This window comes from Miniopterus schreibersii (assembly GCF_964146895.1).
Source record: "Miniopterus schreibersii genome assembly, chromosome: 16".
Lineage (NCBI taxonomy): Eukaryota > Metazoa > Chordata > Mammalia > Chiroptera > Miniopteridae > Miniopterus > Miniopterus schreibersii.
The window spans coordinates 8,124,917-8,146,583 of record NC_138116.1 but is presented as its reverse complement, the minus strand read 5'-3'; the positions used below and the strand labels follow the sequence as shown (position 1 = coordinate 8,146,583).

General features: G+C 53.0%; 1 protein-coding gene across 1 annotated transcript in view; it reads right to left on the bottom strand.

Moving 5' to 3' along the window:
• PRKCA (protein kinase C alpha) overlaps positions 1-21,667 on the bottom strand; it is a 248,090-nt gene that overhangs the window by 117,264 nt on the left and 109,159 nt on the right. Inside the window, exon 3 of the mRNA XM_081162411.1 lies at positions 17,845-17,927. Within this exon, the coding sequence (XP_081018537.1) occupies positions 17,845-17,927 (83 nt within the window). The remainder of the gene's footprint in view (positions 1-17,844; positions 17,928-21,667) is intronic.

Below are 21,667 nucleotides of genomic sequence, written 5' to 3'. Positions count from 1 at the left end.
TAGGTCTCATCCGTGGTGAGTTTCCTCCATCTGGCAAAAGATGAGTGACGTGCCCAGCCAGCATGGCTCAGTGATTGAGCGTCAACCTAGGAACCAAGAGGTCAGGGTTCAATTCCCGGCCGGGGCACATGCCCGGGCTGCAGGCTCGATCCCTGGGGGGGGGCAGGAGGCAGCCAGTTGATGATGTTTCTCTCTCACGGATGTTTCTATCTAGCCCTCTCCCTCCCTCTCTCTAAAAATCAATAAAAACACATTTTTTAAAAAGATGAGTGGCGTACAAGAAGCAGTCTAGATGGGCAGGAAGAGCGGTCACAAGTGTGAACTTGAAAGTCGATGACAAGTGTTCCAATCGGCTGTCGCTCAGCACACCCTGGATGAGCCGTTAGGCCTCGCGGAGCCTCGGCGTCGCTGAAAAGCAGAGGTTGGGGTAAATGCTAACTCCTCTCGCTCACGATGGTGTCTGTGTAAGTAAATGATGACAGTAAAGCACTCTTTGCCCTCTGGTCTCACTGACATGGAAATGTATTCACTTCGCCACCCTTCAGGTCAATAAAACCAGTACTCGCCACCAGGAAGCCTGTGTTTGCCCAGCAATCCTCTTAGTTCACATCAGTAACGCTAATCCAGGTATGGGTCAAATTCTTAGGTCTTCGAGTTTATTTGTCCGTTTCCCTCATGCTAGAAATTTATTTATTCACACACGTGTGGCCCAAAGTTCAGAAAAAGCAACCTGTGGCATTTAATGTTCAGAATACAAAACTCAAGAGGAAGTCAGACACTTCGGGACGAAAGGCAACCTCCGTCAGATTTACCAAGAATCCACCGAAGGCAGCGGGAGCTCCTCGTGCACCCGAGACCCCGACATGCCCTTTACCAAGGACAAGAACCGAGCCCTGCACAGCTCCGTCCAAGGGGAGGGTGCAAATGTGAAACTCCAGCTCTGACACAACCACGGTCAGCTCCCCTAGCGAAGAAACCGGTCAAGGTCAATGTAATCCAAACCAATCCTCTTCAAATCAGGGCTCGGGGGTGAGATCAGCAACGGTCGTGATCTCCGTATTGGCTCTGAAGGCAGAAACACTTAGACTGGAACCGAAGGCTCTGCCTCCCACCTCTCCAGAGAGGAAGCGGCCAGCAAACAGGTCTGTGCTCAAGCATGAGAGGGTCGCTTCTGCCCCACCGAGTCCAGCCGTCCTCGGACAGCTTGTTTACATGCCTGAGAGGCCGGCTGTCGGGCAGCGCTTGCCAGAGGCCTCCTCCGGGGCACAGATTCCTTTGCAGCAGCAGAAATAAGCCGGAGCCGTCAGAAGCAGCATTCCTAAGCGACAATGGCTTTCAGTAGGAGCCTCGGAGGAGGAGAGGGTCCTGCCAGGCCAGGGTGGGAGGCGGCCTGAGGAATGTCCTCCAGATCCTTCCCCGCCGCTCGCGGCTGCCCCGCCGGGCATCCAATGAAATAAAGCCTTAGAGGGAAAAGCGATGGGCAAGACGGGCTGTAACTCAAGAGGAGGCAGGAGGCTGGCCCTAAGGCAGTCCTCCTCTGCCCGGCCAAACAAAGGCCTAATTATAAACCCAGTGGCTGACAGGCAGACTCCCAGGCTCAGGGATGTGTCCCAGGACACTTGGCCTAGTAATTAGCATGAAGCAAACCAGTGGCGTCCCGGACGGGCAAGCACAGAGCCCTGGGGAAAGGCGCAGGAAACGAGGACTGGCCAGCGCGCCGGAGGCTGCAGAGAGGCACGTCCCCGGCGCAGTAACAGCGAACCTGGGGGCAGGGGACACGGTTCTCAGGCAAACCAGAAGGCGTCAGGAGATAAAAATGGCCAATTTCATGACATAAGAGCCTATCGCACCTGTGCACATTGTGGGCATCCCTGTAAGTGTTGCTTAGTAAGGAGAGAGGGAGCACGGGCCTAAAAAGGTTCCTAAAAGACACGTTATGAGAAGCTCTGGTGTCTACAGTCTTGTCGGCTTTAACATTCATTTCAAAGGGCTGAAGTGCCGCTGACAGCCTCGAGTCGCAACTGCGCTCAGGCGCTTTGCAGGCACGGACTTCCCTGCACTGAGCGCAGGAACGCAAACGTGCGTTTTGTGCTGAGAAGGCACCGACGTGCCCCGCAGCGTGCTGTGTGCAAACCGATTCTACCCGCAGCGGCAGCTGAGTTGCTGGGAACGAACTGAGCGTGGGCGCCCTCACGGAGGGAGGTTAAGACTGATTTTCAGGAGGGGCAGTCGGGGGACTTGGCCAGATCATCAGTGGGTGAGAACACAGGTCCAAGCCAGTCCTTGGCGTTTATTCCCACATACAGAGACAGAGGATGACGGGTTGTAATTCAATTAAAAGGACAAATAGAGGCTTTTTGGGGGGGGGGGAGTGAATCAATGGTGTTTTTTTAAAAAAAGAATGGAGTCTGGTTAAAAACCACCAGCAAAACGCTAATGAATTAGCACATGACTTTTTAAAAGCCCTCTGTTGGCTCTGAAATTCCTTCTGCACCAAGGTGGTTGAAAGAGAGACAACCAGGGACTCAAGCTGGAGCCAGATCTTTACCAGAAGTGAGTCACAGGGGGTGGGGGGGACCATCCCCAACGGCAAAGCCATCTGTAGTTTCCTTCTTGGAAAGTTACCCTGATCTGCTCAGAGGGGGAACACGGTGCTCCGGCGGCAAAGCAGCTAAATTATGCAGAAGCAAGTGCACAGGAGGGAGGCTCGGAGGTGTTTGCAGGCGCTGGGTGCGGACGCATGGTTGCCTAGCTCCTGGGCCCAGGAGCTGGAACACGCAGCTCCTCCCGGGGGGAAATCAAGCTCTACCCTGGACCAGCGGGCTCTAGATTGGGAGGTCTGGGGAGGTTAAGCCTCAGGCCAATCATTTTAAGGAGAAAGCCCACTTTCTCTGCATCCTGGTTGCTAAGCAGGTACTTGTGGCCATCGTGATGGGTGGTCTCTGCGGGTTCCAGGTGCTGCCCTAAAGGTGGGAGCTGGGTGAGGAAGAGGTGGCATGGAAAGGAATGGCGGGGCGCGCAGGGGGCTAACCCCTACAGGGAGGGGGCAGACAGCAGGCCGCTGTTAATGTGACTTATGAAAACACGGGCCAGGCCACCTCACCTGAAACAGTCACAGTGTAACTACAGGATAGGCCCAGGGGGGCTAACAACCGTGTGGCATTTTCTGCCTCCTGACATCAGCCACAGAGGGAGTCCGCTCTCCCCCTGCAGACAAGCAAAGATCACCGAGTCTCCCGCCGCACGCAGGGCCGCGCAGGCCGGCTGCCCTGGCTTCCCAGGCTGTGAGTCCCGGGCCCACTGAACCGCAGGCTTTCTCGGAGCCTTGCACTCAAGTGTTTGCTGAGTGAACAGGAGCCAGCAAAGAGTCCCACTGGGGCAACAGTGTTACTGAAAAGCTCCTGTCAACAAAAATCTAGGTAATCAATTAAGCAACTGAGTGTTGTCAGGAGGTCATGGGAGGGCCCTGGGGGGGGGGGGGGCAAGAGGAGGGAGGTCTGAGCAGACAGGGTCTGCAGCGTTTCTCCTGGGAGTAGAGGTGAGCGGATCTGCACTCCATTCTCCACAAAACACAACCACATTGTCTTTCAGCAGAACGGGAACAATCACCCTATTGTCTAACCTCATGAATGACCTACAGAGCCACAAAGCATTGACAGTCAAAGCCAGAGTAGCAACTGGCTCTCTCCTTTGTATGTTCTATAGTCTGCAGTCTGTCCGCTTGTAAACTCTGGCTGAAAGATTGTAGCTTGTGTAGGTAAATTGTATCGCCTGCCCCTGACAAATCCAGGTGCCAGGGTTGCTTGATCTCCCTACTTGATCTGTGTTACGAAAACACACAAAGGTAAGAATGCCACGCACGCTAGAAAAACCCTAATAAAAGGAACCGGGGCAGGGGGAGGGTTAGAGAGGTGGAGACTGCAGCCGGATTTGCTTCGTATGCACTGTCCAACTGCACAGTTTGATACAACAGGGGTCGCACACTTTTTCTGTAAAGGACCAGGCAGTAGATATTTTCAGCTCCGTGGGCCAGTCAGTCTGTCACAAGCACTCAATGCTCAATTCTTGTGACAGGGCCAAAGCAGCCACATACAACACATACATTAACGGATGGGCAGGGCCGTGCTCCAATGAAACAGTTTACAAAAACACCCTCGGACGGGATGCGGCCCGACCAGCTGAAGTCTGCAACCCCTGGCATAGGAGGAAGACAGGTGTCTTTATGCTATAAAAAGACAAAGTATCCGTAAAATGTTTCTTCCCCACTGTCCATCTAATTTACCAGTTCGCACATTTTTAGCAAGTCTGGGATCCTCTTAAGAGTCACGCAGGTAAGGTGGTATATTTCATGACTGGCCCCCATTGCTCACCCCTCCTGTACCCATGACCCTTCTCACATGACTTTGGAATCCCTCCCACAAAGGCCAAGTACGTTTCTCCGTCCCTGACCTTGGGCTCAGCCATGTGACTTGCTTTGGCCAACGGGATGGAGCAGAAATGTCGACACGCCCTTTCCGAGCCTAGAACAAAGCAGACTGGGCATTTCGGCCCGTCCACCTGGGCTTCCACCAGCTCGGGGGGACTCGCCCAGGCTGGCCACCTGGTCAGAGGAGAGGCAGGGGGAGCAGAGTGGACCCCCGGCCCTGCAGCGAGAAGCACAGAGGCCCACCGGAGCTTGGGCGAAATCAGCCAAACCTCACATGACCTGCAGCTTATGTGACTGATAACACCACTGCTGTCCCAAAGCCACCGACTTCTGGGGCGGTTTGTTAGGTGATCAGAGCCCATTGATATGGGTAGTAGATCAGTCATAAAGCAAACTATCTCTTCATGTCAAACCCATCCAATCATCACCATCGAAATCATCTCCATGGAAAACCTGATCTCTTCTTCTGGGGAACGATTTCTAACTGAGATTATATATATTATACATGTTTACTTTGAAACTTGCTTTACTAATTCTAACTTTGTTACGAATACATTTTCTCCATATTTCCTCAGAGCAGTGTGTGGCTGCTTTTATCTACTTATCAGAATCAATATCTCTATAGCATTATAGTCGACACAGGCAATTCCCAAAATTCTTCAGTCACAGCAGTATGTCACTTTTAGACCGTTGCATAAAACACATGGTTTAGCATCATTATAAAAGCAATCTGGAACCATGCTGAAGTATTATCATCAAGGGCATTAATGAAATGGTGTTTACGAAGCAATTATGCAAAGAGATTATTTCCGGACCTCCCTCCGAATTTAAAGAAACAAATAAACAAAAACCCACAATGTTTGGAAAACATGGGTAAGTGTGCACAGTGGCCCTGCCATGTTCCTGTCCAATTTATGGGGATGGTTGTCCATTTTCCACCGTGGACCGATATTACTGAGCCATGGCTTTCATCAACACTCCTAGTAAGGAGACAGGGCTCTGTTCAATGAAAACACACTTGTCCAAATTCTGGCCAGGGTCATCTACGACCCATGCCTTCCCAAGCACACCCCACAACCCATGTCCACGTGAAGCAGGTGCATTACCCCAGGGGGTTTCTACCGCCCAGTGACTGCGGTGTCACACCAGCTAATGCTAATCCTTAGAACAGAGTTGAACCCGACCTTGTCATTTTTTTATCACTCTTCTGGGATCCGAGGGACAGCGGTTATTAGAAAAGTAAGTGTGGAAAGCAGCTCGGAATTAGAGAAAGAAAAATTCTCTGTGGTCACGCACTGCCATTATCTTCACAGATGAGTTTACATCTGGATGCCGAAGACGTTTAAACGCGGGAAAAATGAGAACTCTGACTCTGACCGTGATCATATTCTGTAAACCCATCACGGTAACATACCATTGGGACTATATTTGGGCTCCTCCATGAGATAAAAACAGGCCTGCAATTGCCATACTCTTTCAAACGTCTGTGAATACCCTTGTTAGAGAAACTGCAGACCGCGGCAGAAACCCTGTAAATGCCACACATTTTTAGTACTTTTCTTTTTAGCGGGGGGTAATTTCCAAACCGAAATCAGTTGAAGCTACAATTTGGTTTGTGTTGAGTGGGCAGGTTCCCAAAAAGTCCCTGACGATGCCGCATGTCACACAATAGCTGAAGTGTCTCGTAAATTAAGGCCCCTGGCCTCCCAATATAACAACGATGCCCTGGTTTGAGACTTTTAAAGCATTGCAATTAAAAAATAAATAAAATTCTACAGCAGATTTTTTTAAAAAGAAAGACAATCGGGGATGACAGGCCCAGGAGAATTTCACTGAGTCTAAAATAGCAGCTGCATTCTACTTTTCCTGTTAAGTCTGGGGGCAAATCTTCCCGGTATCAGTCCAGCTGTCAACCATCACTTAGGAAAAATAAAGCAGAATACCGGAGTTAGAAAAGAACATGGTCAATTGTTCCTTCAGCTCAAACAAAAAGTATAAATTAATAGTAAATACGGACGCCTGAAATTTAGGGGAAAATTGGATGCTAACTGCACTCACTAACTGATAGGCTGAATTAGACGTGCTTTTTGACTGCAAGATAAATATAAACAGACCTTTCCATTCAAAGTCAGCCTGTTCTTCTAACGGCTCAGAAACCCAAAAGCCGCCTTATTCAATACCCTTCTTTTAACAGCGGAGCGGGTGAGTTCCGTGAGTGACCAGGAATCTTATATGACAATAAGAACTGTACTCAGCTACGTGCAAGGTAAACCCATCCCCAGAAACACGAGGCAGGGGACTGGTTCTCAAACCAAGTGAGCCCACCAGGAGAGCTCTAAACACAGGTCCCGGCCCCAGGCCCAGAGTGTGGATTTGGCACTTCTGTGGCACCTGCGTATTTTCCTTTCTAAGAAGTCCCCAGGTAACAATGAAGTCGCAGGTGGGGGATCTGAGCACCACTGCCCCAGAGAACACTGAGGGCGTGGGAGTAGGAGACAGGACTGCCAAGCGCCAGGCACTGCAGGCTTCTTTATCAACTGTTACTGCTGGGAGCGTCACCAGCTGAAAGGTGAGCAAACTGACACCAAGAACGGTGACGTATCTGCTGGCAAGGGAGAGGGCCAGAGACCGTCCCAGGGCAGTGAGGGGCCACCCCACCTTCCAGTTGCTTCACCCCACTTAAGGCCTAACCCGTAAAATCACATACCTGGTAAAATGCCCTGCATTAATATCTGAGTTGTACAACTTGTAATATCTATCTTACAACGTGCAGACTTGCTCATAAAACATTCTACCTTACTCGGAACATTCGAACAATCACACACGGCTGTTTCTCATCCAGGGAACCAATTCCCACCTCTACCTGGCTACTGAAAATTTCTGTTGGAAATTGGGGAATTTCCAACAATCCCCTTGAACTTCTGGCTTGCTCCTTTCCTGTACCACTCAACAATTTCCCCAAACAATAATCTTCGCTGGCACATAGGAATGACCTGCCCCTGACCAGGGATGGGACTCACCCTCTGTGTTAGAAATAGCAAGTGCCCACTGCTTGCACTTTTCAAGGCTCCTACGACGGATGACCCAGATGTTTGCTTTGTGTTTGTGGGTGTCAGAGTTACGCCTTTGGTGTAAGCTCCAAAAACACGGAGTTCCATGCCTCGCACAGGATGCGCCGTAGCACAGCACTTAATAAAGGCTCCGTGTTGATAATGACCTGCACTAACTCTCCATTATCGGGGAGTCCCTTGCTCTGTATAACAAAGCAACTCCAAGATCTGTTTCCATGACAACAGCAGCATCACACAGGGAAGAGCAGGGAGTACAGAAGGGCTCTTCAGAAACTGTTACCAAAATGCATATCCAGTTGAGGAGACTGAAAACAACATTCTGGGCATTAAATGTGAGGTTGAAATCCTTTGTATCCTCTAATGATGTGACTATTTTTAAACACCCAATGGGAACTGATTCGGAACATTATAAATACCATCCATCTGCCAGATTTCACGTCTAAAATTAGGTTACCAGGTTCATCAATCTCCCTTAGAAGATTCTAGCAGAAATAGACCGAACCTCTCTGACGGCCAACAGCGGCGAGATGCCGACAGTTCAAACGCTACGGTGAACTGGACAGCATTCGTTCAACAGCGACGAGCTTAGAGGAAACTCCCCGAACCACCATTTTACCTGAATAAAATTAAAATGGGAAATATCTTAGGAGGCAGGAGTGTCTTCGAAGGCCCTTCAAACCACGTACCAAGCCACACACTGAACACAGCTCACAGCAGCGCGTCTTTAACTAAACCACGTATTACAAACAGGTCCGACAGGGGACGTGACGCTTCCCCTTGCTCCTGTGCTCACACAGGGGAGGGGAGGTGAAAATCTAACACCAAACAACCTGAGGGGCCTCCTCCCTGCCTAACACGTTTTTCTGCCATGACTTTCCATTCAGCAACCGTCAAAGAGGCCAGGGCCCGCTGACCGTAAGTAAACTGGAAGGACAGCCAGAAGGGGACCCGTTCGGTCCTCAGCTGCTGGGGGCAGGGCTCTTTCGCCGGCGTGCGTGCCAGGTTAGCTTGGGAACTTGCCTCGGTCTTCTCTGTTTATTTTATTTCGATAAACCAAGGGGAAGCTGGCAGCCTCTGTCCTCACAGTCCCTCTGAGCCCCCTCCCTGCCCCGTGGTCCACGAGACACAGCGTGGACTCAGCGCGTGCTTCGGGCACGCAGCTCGACCGGCAATTTCCAACCTTGTCACAAGCATGGGAGTCAGACACGAACACGGGACGGCACCCGCCCAAGGAACTGTGTATTACCCTCGATTCCCAAGAGCCTCCCCTTACGCTGAGAGGCCACAGCCGGCTCGCGGGAGACAGAAATTCTGTGTGACACCGCGGTTCCCTCGGGCGGGGCCTCGCGGGTCCATTCGTGCTCCTGTAACTCAGCGGTCCCTGGCCGAGAGGCAGCCACAGCCAGGCTGAGGGTGAGCCCTGAGCACAGGCGAGGAGAGAGGGGCCTGCCCTCAGGGGCGGCAGCGGGCGGCGGTGGAGACGGTCACAGCAGTGTTAGGAACGTCATCCACTCCTAAGCTCGGTCCTCTCTCCAGGCTGAACATTCCTGACTCGCTTTCTGGGTCTCCTGGTCACACCTCGATACCCCTGAAGACCTGCAGCCCGGCGGCACTTTGGTGCCCGGGGAGGAGCGCCCTCCCCCGATGCCCTGGGAGGCCCCGGGAGGCTCTGGGAGGCCCTGGGAGGCCCTGGGATGCCCTGGGAGGCCCCGGGAGGCCCCGGGATGCCCTGGGAGGCCCCGGGATGCCCCGGGATGCCCTGGGAGGCCCCGGGAGGCCCCGGGATGCCCTGGGAGGCCCCGGGAGGCCCCGGGAGGCCCTGGGAGGCCCCGGGAGGCCCTGGGATGCCCTGGGAGGCCCTGGGAGGCCCTGGGATACCCTGGGATACCCTGGGAGGCCCCGGGAGGCCCCGGGATGCCCTGGGAGGCCCTGGGATACCCTGGGAGGCCCCGGGAGGCCCTGGGATACTCTGGGAGGCCCCGGGAGGCCCTGGGAGGCCCCGGGATGCCCCGGGAGGCCCTGCCACGCGTGACCACGCTGCTTTCGCCAGCAGTGAGTTACTGATACCCTGTTCTGCTTCAATCAACCCTTATTACTCACTATCGGGAACTACAATGTAATAAAAATATGATGACTGAATACACACAATTATCGAAACTCAAAACATCTCATTAATACAAAAACGCTTCTTGCAAAAGAAAAAACTTAGAGAAGCACAAACACCAAGGAACCAACAAAGGGTTTAAGGGACGAGGGGCGGGCGGTGGGAGCTCATCCTGCGACTCCCTCACCCCGGGCTCCTTCTATCATCCACAGACCGAGAAACTCAGTTCACTCTGCTGCATCTGAAACCCCTCACGACATCAGGCGGGAACAGACTCCTCCCTCTACGCCTGAGATGACCTCGTAGCGATGGCACAGAAAAGGACACGTGCCCACCGCGCACAGCGCCGGCAGTTACGTCGAGGGGGCCGTCATCCTCAATGACGCGAACACAGAACTCACTGTTAGTCGCCCATCCAATACTAACTCTCCTCTTTCTTACTTAACCAACTTGATTTTGTTCTGGGCAGAAACAGACCCAGCTTAAAACAAAACCAGCCAACCGAACACCTACACCTCCCCAGAAGGAGTGGAAGTTGTTGGGCTCGGCCTCTGGGGTTCTCTGAAAGAGCAGACTCGAGGGGCACCCCTCCCTTTCCCGCTGCTCGGGGCACGGACGGGACGGAGCTGGAGCGGCCACCCGACCGCCGGGGCAACCGCCGTCAGCATGGACGGGGGAAGCTCCTCGGTGAGACGCTGAGCCGAGAGGCAGAAGGAGCTGGGCCCTTCGCGGAATCGTGGGGCCCCCGGGTGAGCCCAGGAGCGCCCCGTTCCAGACGCTTTGTTCCACGAAGACGACAAAACCCCGACTTAGTTCAAGCCTCTCTTTGGTCAGGTTTTCTATTCCTCACGTCTGAGCCCAACCCCAGAGGGAACCACCCGGCAGCACGCGGCAGTCCAGGCGTCTGCGACACTCCGTCGCCAGGCCGCCGGGCAAAGGCGGCTTCTCGGACGGGTGGGGGGCGCCGCTCGGATCGCGCTCCCGGGGCACAGAGCACTTGCCGCCCTTTCGGTGACGCGGACGGGACTAGAGAGAGGTGCAGAGGCTTCCAGACGAATTTGAGAACTTCAGAATTGTACCGTCCCAACAAGATCCGACCCAGAAAGACAATCTAAGTCTCGCCAACTTAAAAAAAAAAAATCAAATTATGATCACGACTTCAATTTCCTGGCGCCCCTCTAGCTCCAGCTTCCGTACACGCAGCTTCTGCCACAGTCGTAGCTTTATGAAGCTTTTGCGCCCAGCACCACATAGGCATTTCCCCGGGTCTCTACGATCACCCCTCTGAATGCCGCTCGGCCCCGGTCACACTGGTGCATCACGATCCACCTAGAACTCGCCGGGATCCACAAGGATGCGCGTGGAAGTGACGGCCGCAGGGGGGCCTAGGAACGCCGCGCCCAGGCCAGCACCCCCGCGCCATGCCTGTCGGCGCCGAGATTCTCTTAGAGATCAGTTATTCTCAAGGCTTTAAATCCCGCACTCATCCCACTTACCCCGAACGGCCGATACACAGAGCCTGGCGACAATGAGGGGTTCCCGCTCAATACGACGGGTTACAGACACACTTCCTATAAACGAGCCTTACAGCCCACATGTTCTCGACGTCAAGACTGTGAGAAACACGAAGCCCCACGTTACCGCGAGTTGGTTTCTTGACACGTTAACTCGTGTTTTCGTGTGTTTTTTTTAAAAATAGAAAAGGGGCAGCGCATCTCAGTTTGCTTACAAGCCAGGAGACTGCTCTGAATCCTGCGTTTCCTAACTGCACACAGACACGGCACGAAGGACAGGGTATAAATAAACGGGTTTTCAAGCGTAAAGCCTGCTCCAACCATAACACTACACTATTTATAAAGGCCTAAGGCAACGATCCATTTCCAGTGGGAAAAAAGAACTGTGCAGACAGGCCTGAGACAACTGTGCGTGTGCGCGCATGTGTGCGTGCGCATGTGTGTGCATGTGTGCATGTGTGTGCACATGTGCGTGTGTGCGTGTGTGCACGTGTGCGTGTGCATGTGTGTGTGCATGTGCGTGTGTGCACATGTGTGCGTGTGTGCACATGTGTGCGTGTGTGCACATGTGTGCGTGTGTGCACATGTGTGTGTGCGTGTGTGTGTGTACGCGTGTGTGCCCGTGCATGCGTGCGTGCCAGCGTTATAAAATGTAGCTTTTAATAAAACCTTGACCCCAATGCCGGTAACTTCAGGAAAGAGCTTGGGCGGGGGGAAGAAGAAAGTTATTTCATTTGGGAAAAACAACTGCCCCCTCCTCCGAACCTTCCACACGCGCAGTCTGAACACACACAGCTGCTGTAACGCCTCACCGTGCCCGCGAGCTGGAGCAAACACAAGATCTAAACACAATTATATTTTAAACGCCGGGTCATGGCCTCACATAAAAATACCATTCCACTTTTCCTCATGCGTTTCTAAATTGTGACATGCTTTCCCCCGGCGTCTGCAGCCACCCGGGAATTTTTAGGGAACTTCCGTGCATGGTTTTAATCTCTCATCCCTGGCGCTCGGGGCCCAGTGACACAATGCCCCTTCCTGTGTGTTGTATTTAACTATTTTGGTTAATACGGCGATCGTTAAAAGTCCACTTTAAATTTTAAATACTAAGATTTCTGATTTATTGAGCCTGAATTATGCCGCAACACTGGTGTGAACATGAAAGCGGCACCGAGGTAGTTTCTCGGTTTTAACAGCCGTGATTTATCCTTTCCTGCAACTTCCTTCCCTGTTGTCTGGAACCGCCGCAAAAGGACACTGCGTCTCTTCTCGCCGTGGTGCTGGAGCAACCGAAATTACACAACACGCAGCTCAGTCTCTGTCTCTCGGAAAGTCCCGCCGGCGGACTGGCGAGCTGGCGAGTCTAGCAAGCGAGGAAAACGAAGGTGAGTGAACTTCGTGTTTTGCGCACAAGTGCAGAGCCTGTCTAACCACGCGACTTCACAGTGGTGATCTCGGCAAAGGAGGAACTTCTCCTGTCTCTTTTTCTCTCGCAGGTGATGTAAGAGCCGAATCTCTAAGCTTCTCAAGTGCTGGAGGCAGGGACAGCCTAGGAGAGACGCAGCTGTGACGTTTCTCCACCGAGCGTGAGTTTCTGTTGCCTTATGGACTCAAAGGCGATCTATGTGTTCGGCTCAGTGATATTACAGTTAAAAAAAAAAAAAATCATTCATTTAGCCAAAGGAGAAGCAATTTCAACCTAACAACCCAGAAGTGTTTATGATTTTACAGTGAGTTGAACATTTGACTCTGACACTCGTTCTACACACAAAACACAAGGTTTTTCATTACAGAGGAACTTAGTGTGTCGTCAGTGCTTCTTAAAGATTTGACGTTTGGCTACAATATCCGTATGTTGGTTAATTTTCTTATGAGCCCCATGATGGAAAGACTTAAAGGCAAACTTGAGAAAAAAGTTAAAGAAATTAGACTGTCAGGTTCTGTTACATTGTTACATGCATCTTGCCAAAGTGTTTGTTCATTAATTTATATCCAGCACATTACATAAAGCAAATATGGAGGGGGAAAGGTTATGAAGAACATGGCTTTTGTTTTGTTTGTGTTTTTTTTGGGGAAGATCCATCCAATCCCATAGTAGGCCTTAGGTTTGACTGGCGCGGCCGGTTTATTTACCGTACGGTATGAAGCTATCATCCCGGGAAAGGGAAGAATCTCTATTGATCCCCGGAGGAAGGGACAGGCAATCATCGGGTAACCAATGAACAGCGTGGCTGAGGCGCTGATAGGGGCCGTGACGCACAGGAGGGAGGAAAGACAACGGACAGCCACGCGGGGCGTCGCCTGAGCAGAGACCTGGGCGTGTGCAGGAGCCTCCTCGGGGCACGAGCTGCGAGCCCAGGAACCCACGGGCCCCGAGATGCAACTGGGCCGGGCGTGTTCTGCCCAGGGAGGGGGACAGGAGCCAGATCGCAGTCACGGGGGCCTGGCTGACCCAGAAGTTCCTGTTTTATTCTGATGGCCAAGGAAAGCCACCGGAGGGGTTAGACAGCCGTGCAGTGATATAATCTGCCTGATACTCGGGAAAACAAAACACAGAAGCCCCATTCTAGCTCTGTGTGGAAGGGAAGAGATACACTGCAGGGGACAAGAGCAGAAACGAGCAAGCTGGGAGGCCACTGGGAAACCTGTATTTTTGCAGAGGTTACTTTGCCGGAGTCTCCCGTCACTTGGCTCCTGGATCTGATCGAGTTTAAGCCAACAGCTCCAAACCGACGGCGGGCCCGGGGACATGCAGAGGAGGTCTGTGTCGCCACGTCTGCGATGCCTTCTGAAGTCTTCCACTTACCACGGTCTCCCCCATTCCAGTTCCGTACATTAAGTTACTCTAAGCCACAGATGAAAATGAATTACCTGAATCTTGGGGCATCACTCAAACTTAGCAGGCGCCAGCGAGAGCAGCCTGCCTTTCTAATTTTAAGACCTGCTGGGTGAACTCCTCCTCTCTCGAGCTCCCCTGGTCTTTTGTGATTAATTTTAGTAACGGGGGAACGACCTGTTTAAGAACAAATGAGTCACAATACAGCCTAATATCCAGAAAACTACCATCACCCTCCTCCACAGAGAATATCATTTCCAAGTATGAGACTCTCGTGGTTTCAATATTCCTACCCCGTGTTAACGCTACAAAGCTTCCTGCTTTGGCGGAGAGACGGGGAGGGACAGGCCAGGGACCTGCAAAACGCAGCGAGCAAGCAACGTGCAGACTGCCTTCGGAAAGGTACTTGTCTTAGGTTGGTTTCTGACAAGACAACCAAAAAAACACCACAACACAAAAAACACCTCGCCTGTTGTGGAGCAAATTTGTAGCAGGGGCTCCCGGTGATTTGGGCTCCAGTAGGAGGCTCCCCGGGCGGCCTTTCCAGCAAAGGTTCTCAGGTGCAGGTTCATCTGGCTGTTTGTACACCTGTCTGATCTTCCTCAGTCACTTGTATGGATCAAGAAAAATAAATAAGGAAACCGTCCGACACAGTTCTCATCCCAACCAGTCCAAAGGCTATTATTGCCCAGACCCATTGCTGTTTTTTTTAACTCCAAAGAATTAAGACAATGGTTTCAAATGGCTACTGCGAAAAGTAGGTAAAGCCAGTCCCTCGCGGCGCCCCCGCCGTAATGATGCCGACGAAACATCCGCTCCTAGGTAATCGGGCAGCTCAGCAGCCGTCTCACGTGCAGCTAAAACTGTTCAAGTAACTGGAGGCCAGATAAAAGCAACGGGGCGATCACATTAGGTTACCAGACCTCCGTCCACTCACCCTCTTCGGTTCGACAATGCTTTTCCAGCGCCCGTTCTGTGCCAGGCTGTGCACTGGGCTCTTAGCTTTCAAAGGGAAAAGACACAGGATCTGCTCACGGAGAATTCCCCGTGCAGGCAAAATCATTAAGCAATGCAGCAACTTAAAAAAACAACAACCCGCAGGCACCGACTAAAAGCGCCCCTGAGAGGCTGCGCGAGGATCCCTATGGCTCGCCGCGCTTCACACACGCAAGTCTCTCTCAAACCTGATGTCAGAGACAGTTTGGACCTTTTCACAAGAAAAATCACTCCCTACCCAGTCCTCTCACCTCCTGTTGGACCCACGACAGTCCTACCCGCCTCACGCACGCCCCTCTCTCAGACCTGGCTCCACCAGGTTTTTGGCGGCCTCCCCAAACAATCTCCACACTCTCTGAGGCTGACAATTTGCCAGCACTGGAGGCTTTGAAAAGAATGTGCTACTGGCCTCTGTGCTATTCTAAGAGCGGAGTTCCAAAGATGTCTGAGCAGTGACAACTTCCACTGCTGGACGGAGCTGAAAAGCCCCCAGGGCCCCTTGAAAGCAGGCCTTTGGCTAAAATCTGAGGCACCCTGTCATCAAACACACACACACTCCCCTGCTCTCGGCCAAAACCTGGGAAGGGCAGAGAACGGACGCTCTACTGTCCGGCTGTCTCCTGAAGTTCACTGTCAGAGCTGCGGCCGAGGGGGCACGTCTCTGGAGCTATTTTCATTCCCAGCTAAATTAACTTGGCACAAAAGTAGCAGGAGTCCCGTCCCTTGCAGGCGATGCTCCTACAGCTTCGAATCTGGTACGTAAAAGAATCTACCCACTGAGGACCTGAATTAGCACTGGGATTTTTTGGTTAGGTTTATTTGCCTGAAATAATTTGTTTCTAAAGGGTTCCTGTGGCGCCGTAGCCCGTGAGGAGCGGTACCCGCGGGCGAGGACAGGGTGGTTTCAGGACCTGGCGAGGGTGTCCGCAGAGGTGTACCCGGGAGGCGAGCCCACCAGGAGGCACAGAACACTCCCGTGCCTCTTGCGGGAGGTTCTTTTTTACGTCCCCTGAGTTTGTGTGCCACTGGACAGCAGCATCTGGCGAGAGATGTCAGCGCCTTCGGCCAGCAGGGAAAACACCACAATACTGGTCTGTGTGTTTGTAAAAGAAAGTTTTGAAAAGAATGGCAATCCATCTGAAAATGCCACCACCTCCAGGGAGCCCTCCCTCACTCTCCCATTAGACGCTCTCTCTCCCTCCACTTTACAGCACTGTATTTCTTCGCGCCTTCTGCAGCTATGCATGTGATCTTACAGTATAATTAGTGGCCTACCTGGCTCGCCCCTGTGATGTAAGAGGCTGTACTGGGAGGGCAGGAATGAACCTGTCTTCACCGTCACGACACCCCGGCATGAAGTCCTTAAAAATATTTGTGACGGAAAGGAACTGAGGGCTGAGAGACTACTAAGTTCATCCTCTGTATTTATTTTTAAAAAAGCAAACCAAGGTTAAGGAAGGTTTGCAGAACGAACTGGTAGGGCAGGATACCCAGATCCCACGCCAGGCCCCTCTGAGCTCCCTTGGCTGCGTTTCAAATGCCACTTGTTTAGCACCTGCACCTTCTACGCATCTCGCTTCCCTTCATCGGTTCAAGGATATAAAAATATTTCGGGTAAAACGGGGTTTGCTCACAAAATTGTCTTATTTCCGCAGTAAATGTAAAAGCACACTTTGAGAAAAATAGGAGATTTGCTAATTAGATTTATTGCCAGATCTGTTTTAAATGTTTTGAGTTTTGTTATAAATGAAGCTTTGAAAGGTTGAACTTTAAACAATTCAGCAGCTTTTTTTTTTTTTTTAATTTGATGGGTTTCTAAGGCACCGAAAAGAACTCGAGAGCAGAGAATCCTCCAGGCTGCCGTGAAGAGCAGAGAGCGGTTCTGCTTTCCGGGCCTGCAGGTCCCTCAGCGCGCGAGTTAAAACCCGCCAAGCCGAGCTGCTCCGAGCCCTGAGCGGGAGCCCGGCCCTGCCTCCGCTGCCACCGGGAAATCGGTCTCCTGATGGGAAGGTAGAAAATCCCTTGAAGCACATAATTTAAGGGTCGGTGACTGAAGTGAGCTGGCGAGAGCAGCGCAGAAGAGAACGGCCTACTCTTCAGGCCTCCCTGGAAAATTGTTTTTTCAGTTAAAAATATTCCTTTCTGTGTAACAGCCCAAGTTTCTTTCCGCTCAAACGGGGTGGGGAAAAGTAGGCTTACAGTTGTGAGTACTCCACAGTTTATCCTTGGATTATCACTTAGTAATTATTGTATTATTTTCCGTACACACAAACTGCAGACCTACACTGGCCACCCTGTGTTTTTGATGCCGGTACCTCCAGTGCCCCCCGAGGCCCACTCTCCTCGGCTGGCCCTGTTTTCGGCACACAGCGCTGCTCGCCGGAGACAGGCGCAAACCAACAAAGCTCCCCGTTCCCCTGCGGCAGCTTCGGGGGTCATCCGCTCAGGGGGACAGATGTGAACTTCTTTCAATCAACAGGGGCATTTATAACTCGTGAGGCGAACGAGAAACAGTCTGTTACACTGGCCGAAAGCAATGACGGGCCTGTCGGTTAATAAACTGAAGGGTGATTTACGGAGGTTGTACAGTGTGTCAGCATCTTCGGGAAAGGACCGCGCTGTGTTCCCGGAAAGCTATTTGGTGGAGTTTGTCCATGTGGCTGCCCAGGGGGGAGGTTGAAGGGGACCAGCCAACACGAGACTCTTCTCTGATCCCTAAGTGGTCCCGACAGGGCTCAGGAGGACACACATCTGCTCGTCAGGACGAGCGAAACAGTGCGACACTAACGGAAGTCTTCCCATCCGTAGCGTGGGCCCCACCGACAGCTGTATGGGCATTAAACAGTTACACCCGGAAATCCGCGCGGGCGTCCGACAACAGTCCCCGGGTTACTTACATCGGTGTCGGGTCCCTTATCCGCACCCGGACACGAGAAAGTAACAAATTCATGGCACCTCTTGTGAACCACAAAACAGCAAACTGGGGGAAGAGAAAAGAAAACTCAGGTTAGAACAGACCGGACTCAGTGTACAAGCTTGTTGTCCACAACGGGCCACACAGACTGCTAGGCGTCGATTTAATGTCACTACAGACAGGATCTCGGACGTCAATCAGAAGGCATTTCATTCAAGACTCAGCAACATTCAGCATCGATTAGACTCGCAGGTAATAGACTCATAAAACGCCAGCCCTGACAGGGCCCGGGGGGGCCCAAACCGCGATTCCAGTCTCTCAAGGTATAGACCAAGGACCAAAAGTTAAAGTCCTTTGCACTGTCCTATACCAACACGCTCATGCTCATGTGCATGTTTATAAATGTTACCCCCCGGAGGTGACATAAACTACAGAGGTTATAACTATACATAATACACGGGTACCCCCCTAAACGTGGGTGGCAGAGCTTCCTTAGCGAAATTCTGAACTTGAGAAACTCATTAAGACACAGGCCCAGGCTACAGAGAACAGCCCTTCAAAATAAATGAAGACAGGCCGGGGAACACCCTCACGCCTTCTTGTTTCTGCCCGCTCGCCGTAAATCTCTAATGAGGAGGAGAGAAGGGGAGAAGGGGAGAAGGGAAGAAGGGGAGAAGGGGAGAAGGGGAGAAGGAGGAGAGGGGAGGGGAGGGGAGGGGAGGGGAGGGGAGGGGAGGGGAGGGGAGGGGAGGGGAGGGGAGGGGAGGGAGGGAGCCCGGAGGGTGAGGAGATGGGTATGTGGAGTCTGGGAAGCAGGATGAGGTTAGATTGTTTCCTTTTTAAGTAGCTACCTTTTAATGGGGTCATGATACAATGTTGCTGTAACAGTACATTAAAAAAAAAAAAGAAAATGCAGGCTTGGTATCGAGCAGGCAGAGCTGGCCCTATGAGGGAACCACCCGTAGGAACATGAAGAGCATCGCTTTAGAAGCAGAGATGCCCTGACCCGGGGGGTCTTGTTCGCTGCCCGCCGTGCACATCGGGGCGGGAGGGGTGGGAGTGACCCACAGAGGAGAGAGCCCCCCGGCTGCCGGGGTGGCACCAAATGCACTCGGCTCCTACACGCCCTCAGATCGGGGCCTTTCCGCCGTGTTCCTGCTGAACGCCCGTCGCCGCGGCCCCCCAGGGATGAGTAATAAGGCGGCTCCGCGACGGCACCAAGTGGCCTCGTCGCTGCCCCGCCGCAGGCACAACGCCCTCGCTCGCTCGCTGGAACTGGGAGAGTGAGTGGCTAAGGGAAGGCCTTGCGGGGGGCGTGGTTCATTGTTGCCTCACCGGCGCTTCTCATGGATACAGTGTTTCGAAGGGAAAAGAAACATTCTCATTTCCTGCTTAATCGTTGAAACCTTGCGGGTCTTTCATCTCTCCCTTTCTTTAAATCCATCTCTGCGTTCACGAAGAAAACCCGTATTTATCAAATCCCGTTGGAAGGACAGTTTATTGTATTTGTTCCCTCTATCCCCGCTTACCCATCCACACGATTATATGTCTCCAGCTAAAAGTATTCCCATTCTATGCCTCAAAAATAATCTCACATCCAATTTTTTTCCTAAGAAGAACCAGGCCCTCCCCGCACAGTATAATTTACAAGGCAGCAAAAAGCTCCACCGCCTACCCCAAAATACTTCTTCCCAACCTGCCTCGGGGCCCCCTACCTTCTACAAGCCTCAGATCCCGATGTGCCTGGAAGGCCCATCAGGACGTGGAGGGAAGGGTCACGGGTTTCCAGAGAGCCATTTGTGCGCCGGTTACCTGAGGGATCAAGACGCGGGCCTGCCCAAGGACTTCAGATTCAGGACGGGTGGTCTTCACGCCTATGCCGAGCGACCGGTTCGGGAGAGGAGGCTGCGTCCGCCCTCCCCGCACCCCGACCCCCAGTGGGGGGGGGGGGCTGGGATGAGAAGCGCCTCGATATTGGCGACGCCAGCATTTGCCAGGGAAAGGCCGCCCCGGGAAGCTGAGCGAGGGCCAGACATTCCCAAATCGCCCGCGGCTGGCCTTGACCTTGGGTTTCAAGTTCCAAACTCAACCGGGGAACGCGCACCTTGTAAGATAATACGATGCACACATTTGAGAAGCGCTGCTGGTGCAGCTGAAAATGAGGAGACGTCTCAATAAAGCCAGAGGATGCACTGGGTTGACCTGGAGGCCGGACGGCATAGACTGTCCTCAGGCTGACCACCAGGAGCTACGGCTTCTCCTTTTTATCGGGAACTCTTAACGGTCTTCATCTCCCCGTGTCATGGGGAGCAAGGGGAGCTGGGGAGAGGGCGAGGGGGTAACGTGGTCCCTGTCCTAGAGCACGCCTGACCTTGGCCTGACCTTGGCCTGACCTGGGCCTGACCTGGGCCTGACCTGGGCCAGGAGGAGGGCAGCACCGAGGCAGCAGGCACTCTGCCGCAAGACGTGCAGACACACGTCATGGTGGATCCCTCCTGCTCCAAGCGGGGTCCTGGGGCTGGCCCCCCGGCCCGTTACGAAGCCTTGGCTTAATCAAGCACAGGTGGGCCAGCGGGACTCTGAGATGGAGCCTCACGTTCAAAGACTTGGGGGCCCCTGGGTTCGTACAACCAAATGAGAGGTTTTCAAACAGCAGCTGTCCTGCAGCTGAAGGTCCCAAAGTAAATCCTCATCCAATCACCCACGAAGCACAACATCGCTTTCCTCTGGTTCCCTCCGGGAAACGCTGACGCTGCCCCCCGGTGCCGATGACACGTGAAATGTGCCAGTCGCGCTAAGCAAATGACCCGGAGGGCAAAAATAGGAGGGACCACGGGCGTGGCCCGACCACGCTTCTCACGGCCACGTGGCTGTAAAATGGAGAGAGCTCGGCCTACTGGTCCCGGCGCCCTGAGCTTACACAGGGAGCAGGCAGGATGGAAACGAAGGAGAGCTCCGGCCGGCCGTCAGAGGCACGTTTCAGAGACAGAGCAAATAAGAGACACCCATGTTTGACTCAAGGATTCATAAAAATTTCAAAAAAAAAATGAGGTGTCACGACGCTGCCGTGTTGATGTTAATGGCGCTTCTCGGTTGCGCTCACTGGTTTACTTTTATTTTTTTAAAATGTTTTTATTGATTTCAGAGAGAGGAAGGGAGAGGGGGAGAGAGAGAAACATCAATTGGCTGCCTCCTGCACCCCCCGACTGGGGAGGGACCCACACCCCGGGCACGTGCCCTGACCAGCGACCTCTTGGTTCATGGGTCAACGCTCAGCCACTGAGCCACACCGGCCGGCACGCCCATTAGTTTAAAGAGAACCAAAGCCGAACACTGGGTGAGAGGGAAACACCACCCCCCCCCCGGGAATCTGATAAGAGCTCATTTCACTAGAGCGGGTCGTGGCCCATCAGACACAGCCGGGCGGCCTGAGGCTGCTTGTTTTGTGTCCAACGCCATCGTCACGCAAATGGAGGACTTGGGGCTCTCGACACTGAACAGTGTTTCCCAGCGAGTCCTCGGGGAAACGGCAAGTAGGCCCGGAGACATTTTCCACGCTCCACTCCTGCAGCGCTTGGCTCTGGGGAGGCGATGCTGCTGGAGGAGGAGTCGGCTGCGGCTAAGAGCCCCCTGCCATCAATCCGGACTCCTTCGGAGATGCCGCCGCTGGTCACAGGCCAGTCCCCAGGCACGCGATGGCGGCCCCGCGGGAGAGACCCTGGGGTGACCAACCACGCCTTCGCACCCACTAGGAAGCCGACGAGAACCAGGATGGCGCCGACGGGAGGAACTGGAACCCCTGGACT